Source organism: Thamnophis sirtalis, unplaced genomic scaffold (assembly GCF_051295495.1).
Source record: "Thamnophis sirtalis isolate CommonGarterSnake01/CBP01778 unplaced genomic scaffold, rThaSir2_p1.2 scaffold_7, whole genome shotgun sequence".
Lineage (NCBI taxonomy): Eukaryota > Metazoa > Chordata > Lepidosauria > Squamata > Natricidae > Thamnophis > Thamnophis sirtalis.
Window position 1 is genome coordinate 65,562,925 of NW_028261387.1, and position 19,708 is coordinate 65,582,632.

General features: G+C 39.7%; 1 protein-coding gene and 1 long non-coding RNA gene across 2 annotated transcripts in view; one reads left to right on the forward strand and one right to left on the reverse strand.

Moving 5' to 3' along the window:
* The window catches only part of E2F1 (E2F transcription factor 1), a 32,810-nt gene extending 22,946 nt beyond the window's left edge, over positions 1-9,864 (reverse strand). Inside the window, exon 1 of the mRNA XM_087720320.1 lies at positions 9,599-9,864. Within this exon, the coding sequence (XP_087576446.1) occupies positions 9,599-9,826 (228 nt within the window). The 5' untranslated portion in view covers positions 9,827-9,864. The remainder of the gene's footprint in view (positions 1-9,598) is intronic.
* A 1,000-nt stretch (positions 9,865-10,864) lies between these two features.
* Positions 10,865-14,744, forward strand: LOC148044701 (uncharacterized). Its single transcript, XR_015697347.1, has 3 exons — positions 10,865-10,958; positions 13,591-13,777; positions 14,511-14,744. It is a non-coding gene; the product is annotated as an uncharacterized LOC148044701 (long non-coding RNA).
* Positions 14,745-19,708: the final 4,964 nt, after the last annotated feature.

Consider the following 19,708-nt stretch of genomic DNA (forward strand, 5'->3'; position numbering starts at 1 on the left):
TTGTTGATAAACTGATACATTGGAAATGAAATGGAGTTTGATGCCATTAGACACAAATTATATGTCTACACTTCCAAACTATCTTATTTTTGCTTGCTTATATAATTTCACACAAAATTGAAATAGGCTTTCTTCTGAATCATTCAACTATGTAAGTACATTATAAGCCAGTATCTGCAATAAGCACAACACATGGCTAACAAAGCAATCACCAGCAGGAGATACTGTTTTTTAAAGACATCATTTCTATATGAAAGCAAATCTCTTTCACACATTCTCACTGTATAGAATGGGTGGGTATATTTAATAAATCTGGCCAGATAATAAAATTTTTAAAATATAACCTGATCATCACAGTTAGTCCAGATCGTGTGTGATATGAAAATTTTGTATTTTTATTTCTGTTACATTTTGTTAGACTATGTGTTAATCTTACTTCTGTAACAAGAAACTTCTCTTTTCATTTTTCCCTTGCTTTACTCATAACCACCCATGCTTTTAGAAAAGGACAACCTAATTCCTTTATGTCCTTTTGCCACTTAAGACACACAGAGATCAGGTCTCGCAGATGGAGCTCAGCTAAGGTTGACCTCCATTTGATCTAAGAATGCCTTGTTTGAATTTCTTCCTATTCACTGTTCTCAAAGCTTGCCTATGAACTTAACAGCGAGTAAGCACTGGGAATATGCATCATTCTTTTTTTACTGCTGACTTAGTCTCTTGACCAATGAAACCCATCAAAATGTTCAATCTAGGAACATTGCTATTGTTTCTACACTTTCTTCTCTTTTGTTTGCATTGTCCTGCTCTCTTAAAAACATTATCTGGGCACAAGAAATGTATTTAAAGCTTATATCAAGATGAAGTGAGATGGTGAAGATTAAGCAAAAAGAAAAGTGCCTACTCCCAATTTTTAAAGTAGTGCCATTGCCTTTTACCCTTCTCTTTGGATGTAAGACCTTTAAAATTAACAAGTTGGAAATCAAGTAGTTCAAGAATTTATCTTCCTTGGATCAAAATTGTTCAAGATGGCAGTCTTACAACTGAAATCAAACGCAGGATAATCTTAGACCATACAGCAATGCAGTGGTGGGTTCCGGATCCCGTTGCAACCTGTACGGTTACAACGGGGCCTGGTGTCCTCCACATGAACGTGTACCTGCCAGCGACACCTCTGCAAGCCTCCGCGATGCTCCAGCTGCTTAAAATTGATGCCTCTGAAGTGTGGTGATGGCGTAAATAATTGCATTTACCATGGGCAACCAAAGCTACCAACAGAGAAGTGCTGAATCGCATAAAACCAGATACCTCACTAGAAGCCAAAATCACAAGACTATGTCTGATTTACTTTGGCCAGGTCATGAACACAACTTCGTTGGAGAACTCAATGATGTTAGGAATGGTTAGTGGATCAAGAAGCAGTAATTAAACCAGGGCAAGCAAAGCTGGCTTGATACCATCAAAGCTGATACAAAGATGGACATCCAACAACCAAAAGAAGCTGTGCTTGGCAGGTAACATGGAGAGCCTACAATGTTGCCAAGAGTCAGACACAACTGAATGGTTAATACCAACCGTTCTTAAAATAATTGCTAAGAAAGATGTAATTGTTTCCCTGGATTGGCATTAGTATTGGAATTCTCATTGGTATTGCTGGGATTGAAATTTAAGATTGCAAAATTGGTTTCATTTTACAATATAGAGTACTAGTTGGATACCCGTGCTTCGTGACGAAACTGTGTGATCAGGCAATGCAGAAGAAATCCGGTTCACTTTGGTTCAATCCGTTGGCTCAGTGGTGGTTGGTGACTGAAATAATAAGGGAATATTGCTCCCACCATCTTGAGTCCGGAAGCAGTTCCATAGATGGAAGAGGTAGACATTTTGGTGAGGTACCGACGTTTAGTACTGTAAGGAACCCCAGACTGCTCCTGAGTGAAGGAGTGGAACGTCTGCCAGTTTGAACTGAGGTAATGGAATGTGAGGCAACTGGCAGTTGGAACAGAGTTCTTTTCAGGTGGGGAGGGGGAGTAGAACTCCTTAGCATCAGAGCAAGTTAATTACTGTATAAGAAATATTAATAATCTGATGGTCATTTTGAAAAATCCTTTCTTAGCGAATACCTAGAAGCCAAGAAGTGCCAAATTTCAAGTTTGTAGGCTTTATGGCTCTGGAGATTTTATGAGTGAGTGAGTGGTATTTGGCTTTTATATATATAGATTACAGAAGTATCTTAATGAAAAAGGTAAGTAATGAAACTAAATCTCACCCTTCCCACCTGCGAGGAGAGCCTTCAGCCCTTTGAATATCTATACCCACTTGCTTTTGGGTATAACACACCTGGAATCCTAACATGTCAGGCAGCTAAAATAAGAGACAATAACTGAAAAACTGGGCACATTGGTTTGGTTTAACATTAATAAAATGTATTCTCATACATCTGACTGGTAGATAATTTTCACAATATATTAGAATTATTTCAGAGGATCTCAAAGCATGACAAAAATACTTCAGGGAGTAATTATACACATGTCTGACTGAAACCTTAGAAAACAGGCAGTTCCCACAATAAAAGGAATCATGAACCCAGCATAAATTAAAAACACTTCACATCATCATAAAACCAGAATTTCTAGAGGCCCTGGGTGAAAAGCTGCAGTAATTAAACCAGTTTGGATCTGCAGAATAGATATGGATACTGGAAAACTGATGCCAAGTATGCCTCTGAATAGGAGTGAGGTTTGAAACTAGTGAATATGGTTAATGAACTATACAATGAATAAGACAATAATTTTTAATTTAGTCATGAGAAGTATTACTGTTTAATATGAACAATCTGTCTATGAGCTTGTCTTTTCCTGTCACATTTATGTTATAAAATGTTGCAACCAGCTTCTCCCTTCCTAGCTTGCAGGAGACATGGCATTTCTATCAGCACAAAACAGTAGTACAAGCATCATCACTGCAAAGAAATGAGAAAATATCTTCATTTTAAAGAAATTAACAGTGGCTAAAAATGCACCGGCTAAGAGAATAATCTTATGTCCTATTGCACTGTGACCAGTCTTCCTAAAGAGGATATTTTTCACCCAATGAACATCATTCAACAAATCAGGAGACATATATCCTTAATCCCAGGTGAGCCTTCAGTGTAGAACTATGACTCTGTTTTTCCCTTCATAAGGAAAGGGTTATTGAATGGTGTTTTATTGGGTGCTTCCAGTAGAATATCTCCTTGTTCTATCAAAAGAAGTACAAGAGTGTACTTTTTATACATAAAAAACAGTGTTCAGCCCACCCACCCCAAATTATGTTAATGAATGATTTACACCTTACTAAATTGATTGAAAACATCAAGGGTAACCTGAATAAAATAGATTCAGTTAAAATCTGGATTTAAGAGGGTTCAGTATATATTTGGCTATGCTGTTACACAACCTGGCATCTCCAGTTTCTGAGCACATGGTCCACTGCCCCCTTGGTGCAACAAACTGATCCTCAGTGCCCCCCACCCAGTGGTGGAATTCAATTTTTTTACTACCAGTTCTGTGGGCGTGGCTTGGTGGGCAGGGTTGGGGGTCATGTGACTGGGCGGTTTGCACGATGGAAGGAAGATAGCAACAGTAAAATTCAAAACTGCAAAAATGAATTGCACATTTATTCAAAATCCAATTTAAAAACCTTTTTAGTTAATGTTAATTCAACAAAATTGTTGAACATGATCCAGTGATATTAGGTTTTCAAAGTCTGATAGTCATTTATCAAGAACCTTAGTAACTAGTAACTTAGTAAATTCAGTAAAATTTAGTAACTACTTCACTGTTCAGTAAATTCTTAATGTGATGGATGGGCTTGATGAAGTGATATCAGTTTCCCAATGTCCGGTTTTAAGTCACTTAGCAGGAGTCTTAAATCACCATGTTCAGTAATCTGGAGTCGATTTCTTTGCTTGGAGAGAAGTTGGATGACCACACTGAAGCCACGTTCCACCAAATATATGTTGGAAATGCAACAAGGAGCTTCTTAACCACTGTCCATAGTGCAGGATAGTGATCAGAAATTTCTTTCTGTAACCAAAACTCTTGGTACGATTTCTTAAACTTTGGCTTCAGCTCAATGTCATTTTGCAGCTCTATGAATTGTTTCTCCACTACTCCATCTTCCTCAGTATCTGAAAAAGGATTTATCACCCAATCTGGAATTTCCATCAAAAAAAAGATCCTGATATCACTCAGACATAGTCTTAGAATGTCAGAGAAACAACTTTAGCTGGATAGTCACATCCCTGCAATAACATCATTGCAATTTTCAGTTTCATTAATTTCCATAATATCAACACTAGCTTTGCTACTAACCCCTTCCAAACCATCTGCATAGTCTTTAAGATTTGGTGGTCTAAATATCAAAAACGGTTGACTCACATCACACATCTAAGCAAAACTGAAGTAAAATCTATTTTCCTTTTTTTTTAAAAAAATCTCAATTTTAAGATTTGTATTACTGTTTTCATCCAGTCCTCATCCAGAAATGGCATGAGGACTGGATGGTGTCATTTTTTAAAGCAACCATGGACAGATAATTGCTCATACTTGCCTTAATATTATTGGCCAAGTTTCTTATTGGCTATGCTAATCAAGAGGTGCTCTGGTCATTGTTAACCCTACTGCAAAATTTATGTGTGCACATATCCACACATACAAAGGCATACAATATAATCTTATCTCCTTCAGATTGCCAATTATTTTGCACGACACAGACATTCTGCCTTTAAATGCTTACATGGTTTCAATGGCTAAATTTCTGCTCACTGAACCAACTATTCAAAACCAGTAATTCCGCAAGGATGGGAATGGGGGTATTTCAAAAACTAAACACATATCCTAAAAGAAAATCCACCCACGACCAGCATTGAATGGAGCTTTTATAAACTTTAGAATAAATGAGCTGGAACGGACCTTGAAGGTCTTCTGGTCCAGCCCCCTGCTCAAGCAGGAGAACCTATACCAGAGGTCTTCAAACTTGGCAACTTTAAGACTTGTGGACTTCAACTCCCAGAATTCTCCAGACAGCTATGGACTTCAACTCCCAGCTATGCTGGCTGGAGAATTGTGGGAGTTGAAGTCCACAAGTCTTAAAGTTGCCAAGTTTGGGGACTCCCGACCTATACTATAGTAGTATATACATATAGTATACCTATATCAAAGACAGCTCCGTGAGTTTAACAACACCCGTATTTCCAAGGCTAGAAACGTAAGATTACAATGCGAGCTCCCCTCCTGCTAGTAATCCAAACTTCCCTAACCAAAATCCACATCACCAAAAGAGAGCAACCGCACTTCCGCTCATCACCCCCTTCCCCCAGTTACTTTTACCCAGCAGCGTCTCCATACAAAAGAAAAGGATGGCACGAAATATGTGACTGGTTTTTTAAACCAGTGGCAAAGAGCTCTCTCGCAAGCTCAACTAGAATTCAATTGGTGGGGTTCCCCCCCCCTCAACAACACGATCTCCCCGCCCACTGATGATCTCCCCACCCACCGACCATTAAAAAAAAACCTTTTCACAAGCCAAGCTGGTCGGTTAAGATGCCGGCGTTTAAGATGCCAGCGGTGTTGGGGGGAAGGCGATTGAAGTGATGCGTGCCCCTCTCCTGGGAGGAAGGCGGAGAATGGAGGGGAGGGTGGTGACATTGCTTAAAGGGAAACCCCAGCTATTTCCAGGTTTGTTTGGGTAATTTTGTCCTTCTGCCTGCGCTGATGGGCTTTAAACAGTCCATCTTCTGCTCAGCAAGTTTCTCCTTTCCATCTGAGAATTAGCTAAGGGGAAGCTACCAACCTAGGGGTGACACCCTCTGCAGCCAACACAATACACGATCTTTTCCCCCCACCCTCTTAGCGCCTCCCCTACCACTCCCCCTGCTGTCCCCTTGCCTCTTAGCGCCCCCATGCCACCCCCCTTGCCTCTTAGCACACCTCTAAGTCATCCCACTGCCCCCCAGGGGGTGGTACCTCCCACTTTGGGAACCACTGCAGTAGAGTTCAGTAAAGCTGAACTGCAGGTCCATTATAAAAGAGAAACATCAATGAGATTTTACATATCCCTATTAATGTAAAGAAAGCATTTAATAATGTAAAGAACAGGAACATGCCAAAACTTTAAACTGAATACTTTAGAATAAGAAATATTTTTTCCACATTTAATCCAGATGGGTTTTTTAAGAGAACTTCCTTCCTTATTCGCCATATGACTACTTGTCAACCACAGAGCCATGTAAATAATGTTCTAGGACTCTGGCATCCTCCATTCCTTATAGGTCAAGCCCTCAAGCCCACTACTCAATGGCTTACATGATGGATAAATCAGATATTTTAAATCCTTCTCTGAATAACAGGCACCCCATGAGACAACAGAGTGAAAGTTCATTACAGATTCTTGACCCAAACAGCAGACCCCCACAGTTAAAACAAAGAATCAACTGTAAAGCTTCCATGTACTGTAGGCTCCTTGACAGAAAGGGCCTCTGTGGGAGGAGGATGTCAAGCCAGCAAAAAAGCATTGTGGGCATCACCTCCCTTGTTCCGCCTGCTGAGAAAGAGCAACAATGTTTGCTACATTGGTCCATCAAACTCTTCCACAAGGAAACTACAGGAGCTCGAGTTCACCAGCAGTGGACCACTAAGGAAGAGAATCCTAAGCAATGCAGCAAATGATAGATTTAACAGACTAAGGACTGCAAGTTTGCATCATGCTAAATAAAATAATTTGACTGAGAAAGCAGGGGAAGAAACTACAGGAGAACTTCCATTTTCTTCTATGGAAAGATAATGTCATTTTTACCTTCTAAACAATGGGCCAAAGTTCAACAGGAACAGTATTTCTTAATACAGACACATGGAAACAGAAGCAATATTACTAAAATCGAATGTCTACAATGTGGCATTTGGAAGTTGTAACATAATTTTATGAAAGGCAGAAAAAAAACCATTTACATAAGTTAATAGAGGAAAGTTAAATTACACTTTTTGTAGGAGGCGGACTGATCTGCTGAAATGATTGTTTTGTATAAAATAACTTAAGAAAATTCATTTGAAATCTTTCCAGTCATTCTCCATTTTTCTACCAATCCATAGAAGAGAGATATAGCATTCTCCAGTTTTAGCCTGAACACTTATTTATAAATTCAAGATATGCAGTCCATATTTCTAATCAAGAAAAACTCAAAGCAGCTAACAAAATAAAACAAAAAATTACAAAATTAAAAGTTTATAACTAGTCCTAAAAATAAAATTGAAATGCTGGTAAAAACATACAGATAGGGACAGGGGATGGGGGTTTGTCAAACATAATTATGAAGGGTTTGCTTCCACATTCAGAATAAGTTGTATTATATGAAAGATGCATACATACGTACACTTATTATTCTGCTACAGTATGCTATCAGAAACCCTACTCTCATACCTGACATTTCATATTTAGTGCCATGTTTGCACATGTACACCGCTGACTCCATTGCTAACATAATAAGCACGTGGGTGCTAAAGATAGAATTAATGCACACAATCCCTTTCTCCATCACCGTAATATGTGGAAGAATATGACTGAAATAGTTTGCCTGATAACATTTTTAAAACAAGTGTAGGCAACTTCAAGGCCAAGCACATTATTTTTTTCACATCATTCCTTCATTTCAATTACAAACAAGAGCTCTCACTCTTCACCAGCATCTTTGGCTAGGCTTACAATATATTTCTCATCATTTCAACAAAGGGGTCACAGATATACCACCAGTAGCATAGGTGGTGAAAAGCATGAAGGAACAAAGAAGTTCCCTTATACCAAGTCCGATTACTGTCTCTTTCAGGAAGATTCCAAGCAGTGGTTTTTTTTTCCACCTTCCTTTTCTAAACTTTGACCCTTTCTCCACACAAACAAGGCACTTTACCATTGGGCCACAACCGAAACATGTTGCAGACATGAAGGGTATGCTTAGCTTTAAACAGAGCAAGTACTGGTCCAGTAAAACAGGAATGTTTAGTCTAACTTCTAAAAAGTTGTACCCAAAGGATCCACACATTTAAATTTAGACAGTCTGTGGTACAGAAATCTAAAATCCAGATGGTACTTACTCCTATGTTATGATTACTATTATAAAACCCTTCTCACTCTAGCACCCTTGAAAGACCTGGTTATTTCTTTATTTACATATTATGTGCACAATAGTATGCACAAATATTTTTAAATCTTATGTTTTTCAGGTTTGGTTTTTTCTTCCAAATATTTTAAAGAAAAAAATGAACAGCACCATTAGCCATCGATAAAGGTACTAGACAAAAGTTAATGTAGACATTGTTTCTAAATGTATATGCTTATATAATGATGTGTATATAGCTTTGTATGTGAATAACACTGAAACATCCTTAGGCTCCCCCCCCCAGCTTAAACACTTTAATTCCGGGGCAGAATAGCAATAAGACTTGCATTGCTGAAGCCACTTATTTCCTCTGCATGCCATGGCAAGCTCGTTGCTTTTGGAATTCCCTTCTCTTTTGTATAACATCAAGCAGTATGCTACTCCACAGAAAGCAACATATAGCACAACCAAAGCCAAACATTTGCTTTTGTTACTGCAAGAACAAATTGCACAGAACTCAGCCCTTAACATCCTGTAACAGGAAGTGAAGCTGCCTCATTAACAACATTTGCAGGCTATTGCTCTATAAGGAAAGAAGAGGCCAACTATAATTCAGTTAATTTGCAAACAATTATAAATAAGAAATTTCACTATCAGACTAAAAACATATTAACTATGTAGGTTAGAGAGGAACATCTTACAGGATTAAGTTCTACAATTTCACATTTTGAGGCCTAGGCCTTTTAGTTAATCATTTCTTTGCATGTTTTCATGAGCACTCTGCCCTTCCTGCAAGTATGCTGCATATGCCACGTTTAAGCAGCAGTATTTCAGTCACAAGTTTGAAAACTCTCCTATAATTATAGTCATCCAGAAAGTCTTGACAAAGGCTGTGTTTGTTTTTAAAACCAATTATATCAACTCATAGATACAACTACTAGCATATCCTGCTATTCTATAAAACACAGAAAGGTCTACCTAATATAATGGTCCTTCTTCCCTCATTGCTCAGATTCACACAAAAGTAACAAACTGAATATTACACATGGCAAGAGACAAGAGGGCTTAGGACCACTAGATTCTCAACATAGGATTTAAAAATAATCATAATCCTCATTTTATCACGATTGAACGTCCATTATGTGTAATCCAACGCAGTTTTTACTGTCTGATAGAATAATCTATGTATTTCTGCACCCAGCCACCACCAAGGCCCTCCTGCAGCTTGCTCGAGAAATGCTCCAGAATCAGATCCCACCCAGCGCTAAACAAATGCCCTACATATTATTTGGGCTAGCATGAAAAGAACAATCCCCCCCATACCATCCACAGCACACATTCACGAACACGCTAATGCATTCATGCTCCACGCGTGACACACACTTCGCACATTTAGCAGCACGTTTGGCCGCTGGCAAAACGCCTGGTTTCCTGGAAGGCAGCTGCAGGAAAAAGCGGTGGCATTACCGGTGGCCGTTCCAGAGCAGGCCTCTGCGTTACAGTCTCCAATCTGGCGGGCTGTGGAGTGGCAAAGAGCAGCAGCTCGGTGTCGTGGTCTCCTTCGGACGCGGGGAGCTGGTCTGGAGTGGAAATGATCACGATCTGCTGTTCCATCACATGGATGGCCTCCGCTCCCCTCAGCAAGGCTTCCAGATCTGCCACATTCTGAGTTACTTCCAGCCCCTCCAGAGACATGGCACAAAGCGCTGGGACTCACATGCCCGAGGACTTGGAGGAAGGCAGGGCGGGGGTGGAGTGGGGGTGGGGGGTTGGGAGCCCGGGTTGCCCCCCCTCTTCTCCACACACCGCAGGAAATCGAAACTGTCCCCCCCGTCTTGAGTCCCCCCACCCCGGAATCAGAGTCGCCTCAGCGGACTAATGTCATCGTCCCGGCCGCTGCGGTGGAGGGAGACACCGGATGGCAGAGGCTGGTAGGATGGAACACGCCCCATCCTCTTTTAAGAGCAGAGGCCCGGGAAATGGTGTCCGGAGGAGCCGCATCCAGCCAAGGCCGTAAGTTGGAAGGCAAGAGCGAGAAGGGAGAGCAGCAGAGCGGCTGTGCAGGACATCGGCGAGTCCTTGTCTGGCGCCGCTCGGGAGGGAAGGGGAAGGGGAAGGGGAAGAGGAAGGGAGGGTGGGGGGGTTACAGGCAGCAGCACATCGCGGGGCGCTCTTCCATCCACTCTCTCCGGGCCAGCGCCGACTTCCCAGCTGCCCAGCTTTCTTCCACTCGGGTCTCTCCGAGATTCTCCCCGCCCCGGCCAAAATCCAATGGAAGCTTTTTTTTTTCCCCGCCCGTCTTTTCCACCAGCGAGCTCAGCCGATCCGCTCGCGCTCAACTCAGCCACTGTTATTGTTCCCAGCTGGTCCCGGCCTCGCACACGTTTGCGCGCCAAATCCTTTTTGCCGCGAAAGCAGCACGAGCAGGCTACCGACGCTCCCATTGGCCGAGTCAGCCACATCAACATTCGGCTTCAGGGGAGAGCCGCGCCTCTATTGGTCGCCGCTCCGAGATTGATACCTTTACGCCGCCCTGCCGTTGGTTACGATCGGGCGGCCGCCGGAGCGCGGCGGTGACGGCTCGAAACGTTCTGACAGCCTTCCAATGACAGCGGGCCCTGGTTGCGGAAGAGGGGGAAAAGGAGGCTGGCCAATCGGAGGACAGACGCGGAGAGCATGTGAGGGAGGAGGCGTTATTGTGAGAGGAATCTCTCAGGGGCGCCTTGTTGTATTTCTTGCCCTGCGAAAGTGGCCGCTTACTTATTAGCTCCTTGATCGCTTAACCGCCTGCAACGTAACTCAAACCTAGGGTGGCATTTAAACAAAGGTAATCCTCCAATCCCGGTTTAGTAAGTAATGGTGAGATTTACTATGAAGCAGAAACATTGTAGTTTAAATCCTTACCGTGCCGTGTGAAATTGAAACGGCGTCCATGCCATTTTATACTTGTTTTTTTTTTAAGGCGGAATCGTGAATGGGTGCATTTGGGCTGGTAACATTTCTGCATTCTGGTTCCACTCAGCTCAGCTCAGCTCTGTTCCTCCTCTCCCATTCATTTTGTGTAGCCCAGATAGGTGGCAGCACCTAGCCAACAGTGGAAGCTAAAAAAGTAACGAATAACAGAGTTGGTGGAAGGGATCCTGGAGACCTTCTACTCCAATACCTTATGTTACCAGGCTCGAAATTTTGGGCTTGGATAACCTAGAACTATGCCGCCCACGGTCTGTCCTAAGTGTAGTACACAAAATTATCGGCTACAACGTCCTACCTGTCAATGACTACTTCAGCTTCAACCACAACAATATAGGAGAACACAATAGATGCAAACTAAAGGTAAACTGCACCAAACTTGACTGCGGAAAATATGACTTCAGCAACAGAGTGGTCAATGCTTGGAATGCACTACCTGACTCTTGTTACATCCTCAACCCCCATAACTTTAACCTTAAACTGTCTACTGTTGACTTCACCCCATTCCTAAGAGGTCTGTAAGAGGGCATGCATAAGTGCACCAGCGTGCCTAACGTCCCTGTCCTTATGCCCCATTTATTTTACCCATTTCCTGTGTTCTTATTCATGTTTGTTCTTATTCCTGTTATCTTGTACATGAGTGACAAACTAAATAAATAAATAAATATCCTCTGCTCAAGCAGGAGACCCTTCCAGACAAGTGGCTTTCCGGGCTCTTTAAAAGGCTCCAGTGGTAAAACACAACTTTGAAATTTCGACCAGGTTATTGTACTGTGCACAAAGGATATATCCAAGATCTATAGATTAGAGTGGGAAATAAATAATAAAAATGAAGCAATTCTTTATTGCTATCAGGAAAGCCGTACAAACATCCTGAAATAAACTTTAATCAACATACTAAATGTGAGCATGCATACAGGTGTCTTTTATGTACAAACATGCTATTTGCCAGGGACAGTAAGTTGGTGATTAGTTTTATTTGGAAAGGGGATTTTTATTTCCTGCTAAAGCTAAGTTTCTTGCTACTTCATTGAAACCTTGTAGAGTAAGTACAGAAAGCCTTGTACAGTTTAAGAAGTGCAGGTTGCCCGATACAGATCAGTCTTTCTGCAGTAAGTTTGGATGTAATATTTTCCAATAGATTTAACTTACACATTCAAGAGATTATTGCAAACTACAGTGTATGTAAAATATCAAGTAATGTTTATGAGTAGGACTGTATATAGGCAGCAATGTGTTACTGGCCAGACCATTTAATCATAATTTACACTTTACACCTACAAGCAACAGGGTTCAGGCATTTTCACTAACCTTATATTAAGAGGACAGATTGAGGACCTTTGCACTTTTTGCTAATCAAATATATACAAATATATACAGAGAAATATCCTCTCTCAAATTGAGGCACATATGACGCACACGTGTTGGAATTACATATTATTATTTTCTTTCTCACTGCATTGCAGTATTACTCGGTTGCAGTAATGCAATAATGTTTGCTATTGGTGCATCGAATTACTATTAATGTCCTTTTTACATCTCATTCCTATGATCAAAACTGTACTGAATGCTCAGTAAGATGATGGGGAAAATAGATTCTCATAGTTTTATTTCATGAAAGTAATTCTGACCATATTTTCTGTGTGTATTTTTGAAGCCAAATGTTTATTTCCTGATAGGAGTGTGTTGTTACTTTTTCTGTCTCTTAAACTTTAGGTTTTTGTTATTGTTGTGTGCATCAGGAACTTAGTTTTTACTAACAGTCACTGTATCCAGTAGAGTTTCCTCTCAAATTTCTTAAGCTAAAATTTCAGAGACAGAAAAAGAAAAGATAACAGCATTTTACTATCAGGAAAGAAACATTTGGCTTCAAAAATACACCCAGAAAATATGGTCATGATTGTGAAGTTACTTTATGTGTCTTCTAATGTGCGTTAGGTTGATAATCTATATTATAAAACAATTTTTAACAATCCAAGATTCTAAATGGTGAAATGGCATTCTGACAGTGCCCTGAAGCAATTTCCTGTTGAGATAGTGTAGTAGATATATTTTGCTTTTATGCAGGAAATCTATTGGGAAATACTTCCTCCAGGTTACATTGGCTAATGCCTCTGAAGAGGAAAATAAGGTCATTGCACCTGCACTGTACTACATTTTGTTCCATGGTTTTTTTCTTCTAGTACTACACTAATCTGATTAATAAAATGTAAGTCTCTCAGGGTTAACATCCTGCTTTGCTAAAGGGAATTTGCATGGTTCACTTGTATTTGTTGCTATATGAGATGCTTTCAAGATACTGCATGAAATACACTATAAACCATGCCTAAAATGCTGTGCATTTTGAACATAGTAAATGAGAGCAAAAAGATATATGAATTACTTGTGTATTTAATAATTTATGTGGTGGATTGAAATGTCAACTTTCCTTGGAATGAAGTCAGATCAAACGGCAATGCTTTATCTGTTGGATTTCTTATTTGTTTCAGATACAAACAACTTGCTGAAAAGTTAGAATTCAAGTAACTACTAACAATTCTCTTTATTAGTATTACTCAAAAGAATCAACTGAAAAAATAATACTCCAACCTCTTTGTTTCTGAGACTTTAGTCTTCAGAAGGTGGATCACATTATATAATACTTTTAATTGTTGTCCATCAACTTCAAAAGCATTTGTAAGTATTTATTTTATGTTCATACTTGAAATGTAGATACTTATCCATAAAAGTATTCCTAATCATGTTTTAATATTGCAGTGGGGTTAGTGTGCTGCTGATAAACTTGCAAACCACATTGAAAATTATTATTTTTTTAATTTCCTATTATTCAATTTTATAAATATTCCCTGACAATATAATGTAGCAAGGTTCTGTTGTTTGAAGAAGTCGAATAGTTAACTGACAGCTTTAAAAACAACATAAACAGGTTTTACTCTGATTAGATTTAACAAACTAGTATTTCTGGTTTGCTTGTAGAGCTCCATGTGTGTCATATAAAAATTGAAAGTCTAAATCTGTATTGGTATTCTATACATAGAAGTCCATTTAGAACTTGTCATTTTCTGCTATAGATAAAAATAAAGATGAATTAAAATTATGTTGCAATTCAGAACTGGTGGGCAGTCATCCCTCCAAACTGGAGCTGGGGTTGTAAAAATGCAGATTAGTAGTAGAAGGCATCTAAGAGATACAGAAAACTTAACACTTTTTGCTAATATCATGTGATTGCCTAGCATCTTGTAGCATAGATCTGGTAACCCAACTGCTTCAGCATATGAAACAAACCAGGATATATAGACTCAATGAAGGATACACTGACAGCTTTAAAACCATGTAGCACTTAATGGGTAATATATTTCCTATTCAGAATGTGCCCTCAATATCTCTCTTGCTTTTTGTAACCTAAAAGAAGCCTCAACAAAAGGACATCACCACATGGATAACATCAATATTAAATAGACAATATACTTTGCAAAGACAGATGAAGAAGTTCTGTTCATTCAGCAATGAAAACCTGACTGTGGCTTACCTCGTGAACCCTTTTTCCTAAACTAATGCAAGCAAAATCAGACCAACAAGTTATGCCTCAGCAATATTACATACAATTATACAACAAAGTTGAAAAACAGACAATAGTTTAGTTTTGTTTAGAGTGCTTGAGGTACCCTACATTGAAATTTGTGATACCTTCAAAGATGAAGGTAATAAAAATATTCCTAAATGCAAAAAGTAAACGAAGTGAAAATGGCTGTCTCTTGATACATTCAAAATAGCTGAAGAAAGACAGAAAACAAAAGGCAAAGGAAACAAAAAACTAGTGTCCAATTACTTGTTGAATTGCAGAGAAAAGCAAAAGGAAATAAAGAGAAATGTTTAAATAATCAGTGGAATTAAACTGAATAGTTAAGAGCTTAATTTGAGAAATTTGCAGAAATCAAAGGAAACTTTCTCCTTTAGATGGGCACAATAAATGATAAAACAAGCAAAGATCTACTGGAGAAAGAAGATGGAAAGGGATGACGCATGAAAGATAATGTCTCTTGGTATAGCAAGTAAAGGAGTGGCCAAGGGTCCGACAAATATCAATGTATATATTTCAGTATCAAAAAAGGTAATCATAAAGAATCCTCAGGCTATTAACCTTACCTAACAGGCAGGTGAAATAATGCTGAAGATTTTGCAATGCATATTTCAATAGTATATGGGGACAAAATTGACATACAAATGAATTTGGAAGAGATGGGTGAATTGACTGTACTATTAACATACAAAAGACAATGAAAAAGGCAAGGGAGTTCAAAAGGATGTCTATTTCTGCTTTATTGACTATACTGAGGTTTTTGCATATGGAAAGGGATGGGTTTTTGTCCTCTCACACCTAAATCCTAACAGGTAAGTAAGGAAAACAATAGGGAGAAACACTGGTGAAAGGAAAGAGAAATATAGGGTGAATATTTCAGAAGTTCGGGTTTATTATGTTGCTTGATTGCTTGTTTGATTTATTTATTTCCTTTATTTTTATAAATAGCTCAAGGTGGCAAACATACATAGTACACCTTCCTCCTCCTCCAATTTTTCCAATAACAATAACCCTGTGAGGTGAGTTGGGCTGAGAGAGAGACCAAAGTCACCTCAGCCAGCTTTCATGTATAAGACCCAACTAGAACTCATTATCTCCTGGTTTGTAGCCAGGCGCCTTAAGTACGAGACCAAACTGGCTCTCAAATATTACGAGCTTGACATCACCAGCCAGGAGTTATGGAAGTCCACATGCATCTGCTTAGGATTGATGACCTCATAGAGTCTTCATGCAGTGATGGGGAGAAAATCGTGCGGGGGTTGGCCTCTTAACTCTTGTTAACTACAAATTGTGGGTGGCCTTCAAAGATATGGGTATATAAAGTCATCTCATCTTCCAATTTCTTTGATGCTAAAAAAGCAACAGTTAAGCTAGAAGATGAACTAAGTAGTTCAAAATTGGGAAAGGAATATGTAAAGATTATATACTTCTACCTTATTTAATTTACATCTAGACTATATAAAAATGGTGGATTAGAATAGAAATTGGAAGTAAAATTGCAAGGAGAATTACCACTGACCCTAGATAGGCTGGTGAAAGCAAGGGAGACATAAGGAATCTCTTCCAAGATTTAAATTGAAGAATGCAAAAGCTAGTTTGCTGTTCATTGTTAAAAACTAAACAGGCAGTGTAATGCAAAGAGGTAGAGAAGAATTTGAAGTAATTACAGATTTTTATTTTCTTTGGCTCAAAAATTCACAGGGATTGGGAGAAAGATAACAATAAATCTAAATAAAATATTAATATACAGAAACATCACTCTTCCAATTGTGAAGGCTATAGTTTTCCCAGCTGTAACTTATGACTGTGAAAACTGGATCATTAGAAATTCTGAATGAAACACATTGATGCTTTTGAATTCTGTTGTTTAAAAAAAATGTGAGAAAAATAATTATCAAATGAACTGTACTGCTGACTATTAAGCGCTAATAATGAAGCTAAAATTTATTTTCAAAATCATTAGAGAAAATATTAATATTAAAAGGCAATTGAAAGATAAATTATCAGGGAATGAGATGACTAAACATAAGCTGTAACAACTCAGATATTGGCAGACAATCCTTGCAAAATGATTTCCGCCAGTTCATGGGAGCAGTGAAACTGAACAACAGCCTAAGCCTATTTCTCCTTTTCCTTGGAGCCTCCTCTCATCTCTACTGCTGAAAATTTGTGAAAAGTCATGCATGCCCTAAAATAAAATCAATTGTAGTTTAAAGTAAAATAAAAATCACAAACTCTTTGCAAAAATCCAGGAAAAATGCAAGATCTCAATTCTTCTTTTAAGTTAGCATGGCTCTAGTCACTTTGTGTCATTATCCCATACAGGTCTTTTGACCTTCACATAGCCTTAGGCAAAATCATTCCTTGGATACCAAACAGTCTCCCACAGCTATCCTAGGTATTCGAGGCCCTTTGTTATAGAAAGAGGCTCAAGCAAAACATGATGGGCATTTTAAAACTAGTTGAACAACTATTATAAGGATATGCCAAATAATAAATAAGTTGTTAAATAGCCTTTTGTTCTACAATAAATAGGCTTTAAGATGTTATAATCAGGTAGTAGAGGAAGGATAACAATGATCTTTGAAGTAATATTAAGAGAGATACTTTGGTTTGGTGGCTGAGATCAAAATCCTAGTCCTATATTAAGACAATTATGGACTTTTGTTGAAATATCTCTGTTAGTTGCTGGTGTTCCAGACTTAGGTGCCAATTAAAACTGTTAATGCCCTAAAAGGCATAGCCCACAGTTGTTTATGGGATAGCTTTACTCCTATGAGAGCCAGTTTGGAGTAGTGTTTGGGGCACCAGAGTAGAAACAGGGAGACCATGAGTTTTAGTCCCACCTTAGGCACAAAGGCATCTGGGGAATGTTGGAATAATCACTAACACTTCAATCTCAGGAAGCAGTCATTTCAGTTGTAGGAACCAGCCACTTCCAAAGTCTTGCTAAGAAAACTGCAGGGATTTGTCCAGACAGTTGGCAAGAATCAAAACTGACTAAAAGACATAAAAAAATTCTACTATCAGAAAAACCTATCAGGTTATTAAGGTCAGCAGGCAACACCCTTTTCATGATGCACTCACTGTCTGCGGCCCTTTTGTTGGATACAAAGCAAGTCTATTCCAGTGTTGCTCCCAAACTCTGAAATGTTCTCTCTTTGAAGTTGCTCCAACCCTCCACCCAAAATGATCCTGAAAAATTACTCTTCAGCCAAGACTTTTCTGTTTAATTTGGTTTAAGAATGACTCTAACTCTTTTGTAAGATGTTTAATTGTTACTTTAAAAAAAGACAGGATATAATTTGTCAAAATAAATGTAATTTAACTCTTTTCTGTCTCTGGCCTTGGAAAAGGAACCCGTAATTACAGGTTACTTACTATTTTATGACAAATGTTTCATGCCCTTCAGCCCTCAGTTTATTGTAGCTCTTAACCTCTCATCATTGGATAAAAGGGCTAGTTTTAAAAGGATGTTAAAAATGTAAGTAGAAGAGTGGGACTTTCTAGGACTTTCTTAAATTTGCTTTGTTGGCAAATTTCTCTAAAGGACGGGTGACTTTGGGACCACTCCCTGGTGTTTATAAAAATGGGATAGCTGCTCTATATGTGGACTTTTATTGTTTATGAATAAACAATATCCCTTTTACCAAGAAGCAAATGATGTACAATAGTTAGTTGAAAATAGGAAAGGTACTTGCTTATATATGCTTTACCAGATAACCCAACAAGCTGTAGCCACTGCTCAGCTTCAGTGTTGGATGAATCATCTCTGTGATAGTTTTCAAACTGAATTTATTCTTTTTTAAAAATACGAAATACTCAAGGTGGGGAATTAGAATTAGAATTAGAATTAGAATTGATTTTATTTGTAGGCCGCCCTTTTCCCTGAGGGGACTCAGGGCGGCTCACAGAAAACCAGGGAGGGGGGAATACAACACTAAGACGACAACACATAATAAAATAATGAGCAACATGCATACAACATTCGGGCGGGGTAATGGTCCTTATCCCCAGGCCTGACGGGCGAGCCAGTTCTTCAAGGCTGTGCGGAAGGCCTGGACGGTGGAGAGGGTGCGAATCTCTACGGGGAGCTCGTTCCAAAGGGTCGGGGCCGCTGCTGAGAAGGCCCTCCTCCTTGTGGTTGCCAGCCGACACTGGCTGGCCGATGGAATACGGAGGAGGCCCAACCTATGAGATCTTATAGGTCGTAGGGAGGTAATTGGCAGAAGGCGGTCTCTCAAGTATCCAGATCCACTGCCATGTAGGGCTTTATGGGTGATCAGTAGCACCTTGAAGCGCATCCGGAGATCGACAGGTAGCCAGCGCAGCTCGCGGAGGATAGGTGTAATGCGGGTGAATCGGGGTGCACCCGCGATCACTCGCTCGGCTGCGTTCTGCACTAGCTGAAGTCGCCGGATGCACCTCAAGGGCAGCCCCATGTAGAGCACGTTGCAGTATTCCAGCCTAGAGATCACGAGGGCCCGAGTGACTGTTGTGAGAGCCTCCCGGTTCAGGTAGGGTCGCAACTGGCGCACCAGGCGTACCTGGGGAAGAGCTCCCATGGTTAGAATGGAGAATAGTTGAGCCTCCCCCTCAATCTATTTGTATTCCCATTTCAGCTCTGTATAATATGCGGGTGGTAAATATAATTATGGAACAGGGTGGCTAAGATGCTGAGCTTGTCGATCAGAAAGGTTGGCAATTCGAATTCCTAGTGCCATGTAATAGAGTGAGCTCCCATTACTTGTCTCAGCTTCTGCCAACCTAGCAGTTCAAAAGCACGTAAAAATGCAAGTAGAAAAAATAGGAACCACCTTTGGTGGCAAGGTAACAGCGTTCCATGCACCTTTGGCGTTTAGTCATGCCAGCCACATGACCATGGAGACATGTTCGAACAGTGCTGGCTCTTCAGCTTTGAAACAGAGATGAGCACCACCCCCTAGAGTTGGGAACAACTAGAACCTTTACCTAAACATAATGATGAGAACAATAGGAAAACTACAAGCAGAGTGGTTCACGTCTTG